The sequence below is a fragment of the Trachypithecus francoisi genome, unplaced genomic scaffold (assembly GCF_009764315.1).
Source record: "Trachypithecus francoisi isolate TF-2019V2 unplaced genomic scaffold, Tfra_2.0 Lachesis_group5, whole genome shotgun sequence".
NCBI classification, from domain to species: domain Eukaryota; kingdom Metazoa; phylum Chordata; class Mammalia; order Primates; family Cercopithecidae; genus Trachypithecus; species Trachypithecus francoisi.
This window is the reverse complement of record NW_022681470.1, coordinates 24,550,291-24,562,382: the sequence shown is the minus strand read 5'-3', so window position 1 is coordinate 24,562,382 and position 12,092 is coordinate 24,550,291. Positions and strand designations below refer to the sequence as shown.

Here is a 12,092-nt window from a genome sequence, read left to right as displayed (position 1 = left end):
CACATACCCAACAGGTTGCATGAGACTGGGAGATACTGCCTCACCTTATTTTGTTCTTCAAGTCTGATCTTACCTTGATGTGCACATGTGCTAAGATTTGCCTAATGATGTTAGGAGGTGAAGATGAACTGATGAGAGTTGTGCGGGGATTTACCTTCCTCGTCCACCTCCCAAAATGGCCCTGGCAAAGGAAATGGGGGTGATTCAGAATTCATTTCAAAGCTGAAGACCAGCTTCTCACAGATGTGGGGATGCTGGTCAAGGGAGGTGGGTGTGTGGTTAGAAATAGGGAGGTTGGGGATAGATTTACTGAGAGGAAGAAATTGGCTTGAGGGAAACTTCAGGTAAGGCAACCTAGATGATAGCATGAGGAAAGGTGATTTCCAGATTCATTCTCTTGATGGAGTGATCCAGCAGACAAAAGTAAGCATGAAGGTGAGATCTTTACCCATCAGCTCCTGTCTGGAATTTGGAAGCCCATTTTAATCAGTGGAGCTGGGGATGAAAGTGGAGGTGGTAACTGAAATGGCTCCTGCGTCTCTTCCTTCAGTAGAATCTGGGGCAATGGCCCTTCTGTGGGCTCAATCCCTGCTAAATCAATACTTTTCTACTCCTTGGGCTGGTTACAGGCATATATGTATTTAAATGAAGGAGAGAAGTTGCTAAAAACTCTCAAGAAGGACAAATCTTGGAGCCAGACATTTGAATCTGCCACCTTTTACAGCCTCAAAGGCGAGGTAAGAAATCATTAAAGACTTGAATTAATCTGTTATATATCTTAGGCCTTTCCATAGAAGTAGAAGTCATCCCTATACTTTTTACACCCTCCTCCCATCTCTTGCCACAGACTTCTAGCCAAGACTCTAGAAACTCAAATTCCTGGGCTCCAACCTCCTAACCATGGCTTACCAGCAAGATCTTCCCTGTCTTCCAGGTTGACATCTTTTTTTTTTTTTTTTGAGAGGGAGTCTTGCTCTGTTGCCCAGCCTGGAATACAGTGGTGCAATCTCAACTCTCTGCAGCTTCCGCCTCCTGGGTTCAAGTGATTCTCCTGCCTCAGCATCCAGAGTAGCTGGGATTACAGGCATGTGCATGCGCCACCATGCCCAACTAATTTTTGTATTTTAGTAGAGATGGGTTTTCACCATGTTGGCTAGGCTGGTCTCAAACTCCTGACCTCAAGTGATTCACCTGCTGTGACCTCCCAAAGTGCTGGGATTATAGGCGTGAACCACCGTGATCAGCCGAGGTTGACACCTTTATGAAATATATTTGTTACAGTCTCTAAAAATGGACCTGAATGGGTAAACATTGTCTCAGGGGTAGACAATACACAACTAAGATGCTAAATCCTAGTCATTCAACCATGCTTCATGCATATATCCAATAGACATTTTATATTATGCCAGGCACAGGAAGATAAATTACCTTTTTGATAACAATCCCCAAAATATGGATTATGGGGACCTACTGATTAAGTCAGAATAATCGCTTTTCCTCTTTTCCTGTCTTTCCTCCCACCTCCCTGTAGGTCTGTTTCAAGATGGGCCAGATAGCACTTGCCAAGAAAATGCTTAGGAAGGCACTGAAGCTCCTCAACCGAATCTTTCCTTACAACTTAATTTCCTTGTTTCTCCATATCCATATCGAGAAAAACAGACACTTTCATTATGTGAATCAGCAGGCCCAAGAGAGCCCACCTCCAGGGTAAGGGAATGAGCTGGGGAGAGCAGACTGTTTAGTCTCACTCCCCTTAGAGCCCTACACATAATCCAAGTCAGCCCCCAAAGCCTGGCCACAAGGACTCCTGTCTGTCTCTGACCATTCACTGGGGAGGGGGAGAGTGTAAGGGTGCTCCCAGACCGGGGTTGCCACAAAGTACTTTAAGGGCAGTTTTTGCAAAAGGGAATCTTGATGACACAAACATAAGGGACCTCATTGTAAGGTGAGTTCTAGGGTCCCCCCCAACTCATCTAGCCCTTTAACCCCCATGGCCATCCGTGTTCTCATTGGATGGAATCTGCACTACCGCTCCTGGGACCTCAGTCACAAGCCCTCTTCCATTAGGTGCTAAGACACTGGGTTTTGCCCCCCCCAAAGAAAAATAGCAAGCCCTGAAGATGTTTGCAAAGGACAAAACTCCCACCCATCTGTGAATCTCAACAGCGATGTGGGTTACATGGGGGTAGCCGTTGGTCAAAACTGTACTGTTAAGATTTGGGCATTTCAATATATATATTCTACCTATAAGATAACTATAATAATAGTGAGTGGGGAGAAATAGTGAGTGGAGAGGTCGATGAAATAAGCATGTTGCTAGTTGTTGAAGGTAGGTGTTGAGCGCATTTCGCTCATTACACTCGTTTGCTGTGTGTATGCTTGAATTATTCTATAATAAATGTTTTCAAAAATATTCCACCTATCTAGCAATTCATACCAAAGGAGATGCCGCCTTGTTGGGTACCTGGAGAGCTAACAGAGGACACCTCTTCCATCTTGGGAGAGCTCAGCAGCTATATTACTATAGGTTCTGCCTAAGATACAAACATCTATTCCTATAAGCAAGTTACTACAACTCTTTTGTAACCCCATCAAAATCTGCCTTCCCCAGCTTCCAAACGCGTTCCTTTAAATGTAGGGAATCCTGAGGTGAAAAGGAAACGCAATGGAGCTGAGTTCCTGTGCACGCTAGAGGTGGGCTCCCAGGAAACCCCAGGAGAAAGGGCTGGGAGATGTTCGGCAGAGATCTCTCTGAGAAGGCAGTGGTCTTTGCCTTCCACATAGAGTTGCAGGATGCCTCAGTTTGAATTTCAGATAAACAGTGAATACTTTTTTTAGTATACATCTATCATATGAAATATTTAGGACATATGCATTCCATAAAAATTATTAGTTTTAAAATTCAAATTTAACTGGGCATCCTGTATTTTCATCTGCTAAAACAGGTAATTTACACATTTCACATTTTATAAAAGGAGTAAGAAGTACCTGCACAAAGGGAAAAGGTAGAAAAGTGTTGAAGAAGAAAAAACTGACGAGTTGTCGGCTTAAAGTATCCGCAGGTCAAAAGGTTCTCATCTCAAAAATGAATATAACATGGAACAACATTTAATGTCAGAGTGTCCATGATCCTCATGAATGTCCTGTAAGAGATTTTACCCTGGGCTGGGTGTTGTGGCTCACGCCTGTAATACCAGCACTTAGGGAGGCTGAGGTGGTCGGATTGCCTGAGGTCAGGAGTTTGAGACCAGTCTGGTCAACATGGTGAAACCTGTCTCTACTAAAAATACAAAAATAAATTAGCCAGGCGTGATGGCGTGCACCTGTAATTCCAGCTATTTGGGAGGCTGAGGCAGGGACATTGCTCGAACCAGGGAGGTGGAGGTTGCAGTGAGCCGAGATGGCGTCACTGCACTCCAGCCTGGGCGACAGAGCGAGACTCTATCTCAAAAAACAAAACAAAACAAAACAAAACAGAGAGAGAGAGATTTTACCCTGTCCATGTTTCCTTAGAACCTTTAAAAAAAAATCAGGCCGGCCGGGCGCGGTGGCTCAAGCCTGTAATCCCAGCACTTTGGGAGGCCAAGACAGGCGGATTACGAGGTTAGGAGATCGAGACCATCCTGGCTAACACGGTGAAACCCCGTCTCTACTAAAAAATACAAAAAACTAGCCGGGCGAGGTGGCGGGCGCCTGTAGTCCCAGCTACTCGGGAGGCTGAGGCAGGAGAATGGCGTAAATCCAGGAGGCGGAGCTTGTAGTGAGCTGAGATGGGGCCACTGCACTCCAGCCTGGGCGACAGAGCGAGACTCCGTCTCAAAAAAAAAAAAAAAAAAAAGAACCTTTAAAAAAATCATTTCCACATCATAATTTAGAAAGCTTATTTTGCCAAGGTTGAGGACATGCCTGTGACACAACCTCAGGAGGTCCTAACGACATGTGCCCAAGGTGTTCGGGGCACAGCTTGGTTTTATACATTTAGGGAGACATGAGACATCAATCAACATATGTAAGAACCAACAGACATTGGTTCGGTCTGGAAAGGCGGGGCAACTTGAAGCAAAGGCAGCTTCCAGGTCACAGATAGGTGAGACACAAATGGTTGCATTCTTCTGAGTTTCCGATTAGCCTTTCCAAAGGAGGCAAATCAGATATGCATCTCTCTCAGTGAGCAGAGGAGTGACTTTGAATAGAACGGGAGGCAGGTTTGCCCTAAGCAGTTTCCAGCTTGAGTTTTCCTAGTGATTTTGGGGGCCAAGAGATTTTCCTTTCACAAATGCAATTGGTAACAATACTCATTTTTTGGCCGGGCGCAGTGGCTCATGCTTGCTATCCCAGCATTTTGGGAGGCTGAGGCAGGCAGATCACCTGAGGTCAGGGGTTCAGGACCAGCCTGGCCAACATGGCGAAACCCTGTCTCTACTAAAAACACAGAAGAATTAGCCAGGCCTGGTGGCATGTGCCTATAATCCCAACTACTTACTAGGGAGGCTGAGGCAAGAAAATCGCTTGAACCTGGGAAGCAGAGGTTGCAGTAAGCTGAGATCACGCCACTGCACTCCAACCTGGACAACAGAGCGAGACTATCTCAAAACAAAACAAAACAAAACAAAAATCCTCTTTTTTTTTTTGTAAACTAAAAAGTACCCGAGGAGAGGGGGAAGGGGTAGCATTAGGAGATATACCTAATGTAAATGACGAGTTAATGGGTGCAGCACACCAACATGGCACATGTATACATATGTAACAAACCTGCACGTTGTGCACATGTACCCTAGAACTTAAAGTATAATAAAAAAGAAATAAAAAAAAAGAATGCCCATTATTACTATTTCTATTCAGCATTGTACTGGAGGCTCTGGCCAGTGGGGAAAAAAAAAAAAAAAGTACCGGAGACAGGTCTCAATCAATTTGTAAGTTTATTTTGCCAAGGTTAAGGACATGCCAGAAGAAAAAAAAAACACAAAACCACAGAAACGGTCCTTGTCTGAGACTGCAGTATTTAAAGGGAAAAAGTGGGCTAGAGGAAAATGAGGAAGGGCATGATAATCCACATGTTGCAAGAGAAAAGGAGCAGCTAAGGGAATAGTCAATTATGTATTGTCTCACACTCAGTAAATAGGTACCTAAAGTAGGATAAGGCAGACATAGAGTACCTGCCTGTGGAGGGTACTTAACTTTTTATCTGGAGCTGTCTGCTAAGGAACAAAAGGAAAGGCGACTTCTTGCATGACTCAGCTTTCAGCTTAATTTTTTTCCTTTTGGCATAGTGAATTGGGATCCTGAGTTTTTATTTTCCTTTCCCACTGTCATGTGTGTCCATGTGAAGAGACCACCAAACAGGCTTTGTGTGAGCAATAAAGCTTTTTAATTACCTGGGTGCAGGCGGGCTGAGTCATAAAAGAGAGTCAGCGAAGGGAGATAAGGGTGAGCCGTTTTAAGAATTCGGGTAGGTAAAGGAAAATTACAGTCAAAGGGGGGTTGTTCTCTGACTGGCAGGAGTGGGAGTCACAGGATGCTCAGTGGGGGAGATTTTTGAGCCAGGATGAGCCAGGAAAAGGACTTTCACAAGGTAATGTCATCACTTAAGGCAAGGACCGGCCATTTTTACTTCTTTTGTGGTGGACTGTCATCATTTAAGGCGGGGCAGGGCATTTGCACTTCTTTTGTGATTCTTCAGTTACTTCAGGCCATCTGGGCGTATACGTGCAAGTCACAGGGGATGCCATGGCTTGGCTTGGGCTCAGAGGCCTGACAACGCACCTCTGTTGAGCTGAGAGCTAGTTCCTGAAAGCAGTGTGCAATGGAGAAAATAATACACCGGGCTTTGGGGCTGGAGGTAGATGGAGTTTGAATCCTGGCACCACCACATTCCAGCTGTGTGTCTTTGCCTTAATTACTTAACCTGAGTCTCACCTTCCTCATATATAAAATGGAGTCAGTTATTCCACTCTTTTGTTACAGGATTGTCATCAGAATCAAATGTGATGAATAATACCAATGGGCCTTTTAAATAGCTTCTTTTAGCAATTACCTGACACAGGACAGATGATTTACATAAATTATCTTAATCATTATAAAGTAGGTATTATGATTCCCATTTCACAATGGAGAAAATGTGCTCCATAAAAATTAATGTGCTTGTTTGTCAGTCATGGAGACAGGCCGCAAATTCAAGTCAGTTTTGATTCCCAGGCCCATAGTAAGGACATTATGTACCTGTGCTCCCCTAAAGCATGGTAATAATGATACCTCTTATGTTCCATTTGTGTTGACTTTATCCAATAGGAAGAAGAGGCTGGCACAACTTTACCGGCAAACTGTCTGCCTCTCCTTGCTGTGGCGCATCTATAGCTACAGTTATTTTTTTCACTGGAAGTATTATGCCCAGCTGGCAGTTATGATGCAAATGAATACTGCACTGGAAACTCAAAATCATTTCCAGGTAGGGGATTTTTGTAGCTGCTCCTTTAAGTTTCTGAATTTCATTTGGGAAGAAAAGCCTAGTGAAAGCCAATTAGGATTCAAAATTCTGAGGATATAATAATAGAATGCTTTCTGACTGGCTTGTTTTGACAAGGCCAGCAGTTCTCAAACACTTTGGCTCCAAGATCACTTCACACTCTTAAAAATTACGGAAGATCCCAAATAGCTTTTATTTATATGGGTTGAATCTATTAATACCATATAAGAAACAAAAGCCAAGAAAATTTGAAAATATTATTATTATTATTATATTATTATTATTATTATTATTTGCTGGTTTTTTTGAGATGGTATCTCGCTCTGTCACCAGGCTGGAGTGCAGTGGCACGATCTCAGCTCACTGCAACTCCACTTCCCGGTTTCAAGAGTCTCTTGCCTCAGCCTCCTGAGTAGCTGGGACTACAGGCGCGCAGCACCACACTCAGCTAATTTTTGTATTTTTACTAGAGACGGGGTTTCACCATGTTGGCCAGGCTGGTCTTGAACTCCTGGCCTCAAGTGATCCACCCACACTGGCCTTCCAAAGTGCTGGGATTATAGGTATGAAGCACTGCACCTGGCCTACAATATTATTTTAAAATAAAGATAACAAGCTTATTACATATTAACATAATTACCGTTTTCATTTTTTAAAACTGTGTTCCCCAAACAAAAAATGGGAAATGTGGCAGTGTATTAAATTTTTGCCAATATTTTAATGTCTGGCTTCACAGAAGACAACTAGATTCTCACATCTGCTTCTGCTTTCACAGTTGCAATATCACATTTGTTGCCTCTGGAAGACTCCAGTATATATTCATGAGAGAATGAGGGTGAAAGAGAGAAATGTTAAAGGATAATTCTTTTTTAAAAATATAGAATTATAAGTCATAATAAATATGGAAAGTACACATCAAAGATTTTATTTAACTCACTGAGTTGACTCAATCAAAATTAGTAAGATTGGAACCAAGTGGTTCCAAGAAGAATTCAATTTACCAGTGCATACAAAACTTACCTAGTAACAGTGTAATAATTGCTTGTATTCCACTGAATATTTACATTTCTATGAAAAACAAATTATATCACTTACATTATTATGTTTTCTGCAATGTAGTTGTAAGATAGTCCAAAGAAAAACAGAGATGACTTTGATTAGTAAGCTAGGTAGGATCCCCATTAAGTTTGTGTTTTTGCCTATTACAAGGTCTTTCACTATTTTTCCTGTGACAATGTCTGGATATTAGCTGGGCGTGGTGGCTCATGCCTGTAATCCCAGCACTTTGGGAGGCTGAGGTGGGCGGATCACGTGAGGTCAGGAGTTCGAGACTAGCCTGGCCAACATGGGGAAACCCATTTCTACTAAAAATACAAAAATTAGCCGAGTGTGGTGGTGGGTGCCTGTAATCCCAGCTACTCAGGAGGCCGAGGCAGGAGAATTGTTTGAACCCAGGAGGCGGAGGTTGCAGTGAGCCAAGATTGTGCCATTGCACTCCAGCCTGGATGACAAAAGCGAGACTTTAAAAATAAAAATAAAAATAAAAATTTTAATGCCTGGATATTATGGAACTAGCTTTGACCTCATGTGTTCTCTGAAAAGGTGTCAGGGATCCCTAGGGCTCCCAGGATGAATTGGGAGAACCACTAGTCTAGGTCATAACCAAGGAAGCCTTTGACTGGATGAAGAAGATATCAGGAGACATGATCAAGAAATTATTAAATCGAACTCATCTAATGAGAGTGACCTTGCTCCTTTATGAAAGTACATTAAGTCAGGGTTTCTTCCTCCTGGAGTCATTAATTGTCAAGAATTAAGGGAAGGGGTCAAGTAGCACGGAAAATGGAGGAGCTTAGATTCCTAATCTGGAGTCTGTCCTCTATATTAGTTCCTTTTGGTGAACTTAGGCTGGCTCTTCTAGAATACAGAAGTATTTATAAAGCCCATCAAGATTGACCCCTGCCTATTTCCCATCCTATTCTAGCTCCGTAGGCCATGAAGCAGCCACAAGCCCAGCCATATTGGTCCTCTTTTGGTTCCTCAAACACAGAAATTTAATCCCATCTGTTACTGGATGTTCCCTCTGCCTGGAGGGAACAGGTCATGGCCACCCATTCACTTTCTAACTTGTCACTCTGTTTTAATAGGTATTATTACCATTTGACAATTTCTTGTTTGCTCCTGCATTGGTTCTTTGTCTCTCTCCCTTACCAGTGTGTAAATCCCATGGAAGCAAGGACCTCTTCAGCTGTCTTGTTCATATCCTAAGTTTCTAGAACAGTTGCAGTTGCTCAAGCAATTTATATTGGCTGAAATCTTCTTCACACTTGGAGCTATATCCTAAGAACTCTGGCAGAGTTGGGGTGGGGAAAATAAAAAGTCAGGTTGGAATGTGAACCAAGACATTTGTCATCAAGGTGACTGGGGTTGAAAGCAGAGAAGCACTCCCCTCAGTGCTCAAAAGCAGGTGAGGGACTCAGCATAGGAGAATGGAAAGACCCATACTGAGAGCCAGAGGGTGATTTCCAGGACTCCGCCTATCTGCTGTGTGACCACTGGCAAGCTGCATAAACACGGAGCTTTATATTTGCTCTGTAAAGTGAAGCAGTTGGACTTCCATTCTCTTGGTCCAAATCCAAGTGGTCCCAGGCTTTATTACAGCCTTGGATTTCTCGTACCCAACAATTCTCTCTCCCCCACCACCATTTCTGGCTATTCTTACCTTCTGGTAGCATTTTCTGGAGCATGTTCCAAACCAGGAAGAAAGGAATTTCTCTAAGACTGATTACGGTTGAAGTATCCAGGGACCTGCCTATAACACAGAATTTGTAGGCTGCTTATTTTGTCCCATCATATTGGGTTTCTGCTACCTGTTTATTGAGTCATTCAGGATAAGCTTGATGGCCCCTTGCCCATGTAGTCCTTAAATGAAATAGAAACATTTTAATTTCTGTGAAAAATAAAAGCAATAGCTTACATATTAGATGTATAATTGCAGAGCAAAAAGCCTGCAAGGATACACTCCAAAGTGTAAACAGTTGTTACCTATTTGTTGGAGGTGGGAGGAGATATTTTACTTTATGCACCTCTGTGATGTTTGTTATAACAAGCATGTATAAAATTCCAAGAAAAAAGCCTCTAGTCTAAAATACTTCCCCTACCCCAATACTGCCACCACTAGAGATACTGTATTTTTCCTGTTTGTATTTTTCAAAGTAGTTTATGTGTATTCTTTTGTTTTTGTATATATAATAAAACTGCTTCTTTAGAAGGAACTCTTTTCTCCTCACTATTCTCTAAGCATGTATACTCTGAAGCAACTTTATCTTTTTAAAGAGTTGTTTAGAGTAACCAGTTTCTCTTAAATCTCCAGATTAGATTTATTTGTTTGTTTGTTTTTGAGAAAGGTCTCACTCAGTCACCCGCTGGAGTGCAGTGACGTGATCTTGGCTCACTGCAGCCTCAACCTCCCCTGCTCAAGTGGTCCTCCCAAACACCTCAGCTTCCTGAGTAGCTAGGATTACAGGCTTGTGTCATCATGCTGGCTTTTTTTTTTTTTTTTTAAATCTTTTGTAGAGATTGAGTCTCACTATACTGCCCAGGCTGGGCTCAAACTCCTGTGCTCAAGTGACCTCCCATCTCAGCCTCCTGAGTAGGTAGGACTACAGGCATGCGCCACCATGCCTGGCTAGTTTTTCTTGTTGTTGAAACAGGGTCTTGATATTGTGCCCAGGCTCATCTGGAACTCCTGAGCTCAAGCAGTCCTCCTGCCTCAGCCTCCTGAAGTGCTGGGATTATAGATGTGAGCCACTGCACCTGACCTCCAAATTAGGTTTAAAACTAGTCCTTATTAAAAAAAAAAAAAATCCAAACAAACCTAACCAACCTTTCTTTCTTTGTTGTTAAATTAGAAAAGTTATACATGCTTGTTATAACAAACATCACAGAGGTGCATAAAGTAAAATATCTCCTCCCACCCCCAACAAATAGGTAACAACTGTTTACACTTTGGAGTGTATCCTTGCAGGCTTTTTGCTCTGCAATTATACATCTAATATGTAAGCTATTGCTTTTATTTTTCACAGAAATTAAAATGTTTCTATTTCATTTAAGGACTACATGGGCAAGGGGCCATCAAGCTTATCCTGAATGACTCAATAAACAGGTAGCAGAAACCCAATATGATTTCTGTATCTAAGCCCATGGCTTTGGTCAAATGTCCAGGTCTATTCCCAAGCTTAATAAACAAACGTTTACTGGCAGACATTGAGTGATGTTCCTGAGCTTTCTGCTTTGCGTTCTGCCTCAGTCTTCCTCCACTCTGCCATTTCAGATCATTAAGGCTTACCTAGACTATTCGCTATACCACCACCTGGCTGGCTACCGAGGTGTGTGGTTCAAATATGAAGTCATGGCCATGGAGCAGATCTTCAACCTCCCCCTGAAAGGCGAGGGCATTGAAATCGTGGCATACGTGGCCGAGACACTGGTCTTCAACAAGTTCATAATGGGACACCTGGACTTGGCCATTGAGTTAGGTAAGGGCTGGCTGGGCAAGATGGGACATGAGGATACAAGGAATGCCTCACAGTATACTGGAATTGTTTTCTTCCCAGGCTCCCGAGCCCTTCAGATGTGGGCACTGCTCCAGAATACCAACCAACACTATCTGTCCCTCTGCAGACTTAGCAGATGTCTCCTTCTGAACAGCAGGTATTTACCTTAAAGCATTTTCCAAAATTAGGGGGAGGAGGCCATATTATTGAGCATTCTGGGTTCAACTTTAGCCTGGTTGTAGGGTGGGGAGGGGAGTAGAGTTTGCAGTAAGAAAATGTAACTGATAATTGTCGTCCTTTTTTCTTTTTTCAGACAGAGTCTTGCTCTGTCTCCCAGGCTGGAGTGCAGTAGTGCGATCTCGGCTCACTGCAACCTCTGCCTTCCAGGTTTAAGCAATTCTCCTGCCTCAATCTCCGGCATAGCTGGGATTACAGGCACGAGCCACCACACCTAGCTAATTTTTGTATTTTTTAGTAGAGAGGGGGTTTCACCCTGTTGGCCAGGCTGGTCTTGAACTCCTGACCTCAAGTGACCCACCCATCTCAGCCTCCCAAAGTGCTGGGATTACAGGCATGAGCCACTGCGCCAGGCCTTGTCTTTTTTTTTTTTTTTTTTTTTTTTTAAACAGAATTCTCTGCCATGCATCATCTCTAATCAGGTTGCTCTGGCCAGTGATCAGAGGGTAGTCAGATAGTCATCCCAGCTGTGGGAATCAGGCCTGCATTACTATCAGGTGGGGACAAAGGGAAACGTCTTCCAGGGAGGCAAACGGCCAGAGAATAGCAACCAGGACTAGAGGCCAAGGTCAATTTGCTCTGACTCTGGTCACCCTGATATAGAGGACCCAGGAAAGAACAGTTTGAAAAAAGAGCCAATTTGAGATTGACGTTTTAGTCCTGGGTAGGAGTGTGTTTGAAGTCTGTTTAAGAGGTATATTTGCTTCCAAATTACTGAGAAGGACCAAGAATAGACCAGGAAGGGACTTTACTGAACTTCATCCTATCCATTGCTTTTTTCATTCAATGACTTTGGGGGTACAAATGGTTTTCGGTTACATAGATGAATTTTATGG

General features: G+C 43.0%; 1 protein-coding gene across 5 annotated transcripts in view; it reads left to right on the top strand.

Moving 5' to 3' along the window:
- The window catches only part of ADCY10 (adenylate cyclase 10), a 107,119-nt gene that overhangs the window by 79,827 nt on the left and 15,200 nt on the right, over window positions 1-12,092 (top strand). For 4 of the 5 annotated variants that reach the window (XM_033197233.1, XM_033197232.1, XM_033197234.1 and 1 more), the window contains 5 exons: window positions 630-737; window positions 1,532-1,707; window positions 6,289-6,445; window positions 10,797-11,001; window positions 11,080-11,176. In XM_033197233.1, coding sequence (XP_033053124.1) covers window positions 630-737; window positions 1,532-1,707; window positions 6,289-6,445; window positions 10,797-11,001; window positions 11,080-11,176 — 743 coding nt within the window. The remainder of the gene's footprint in view (window positions 1-629; window positions 738-1,531; window positions 1,708-6,288; window positions 6,446-10,796; window positions 11,002-11,079; window positions 11,177-12,092) is intronic. The other variant, XM_033197236.1, reaches the window with a different exon arrangement.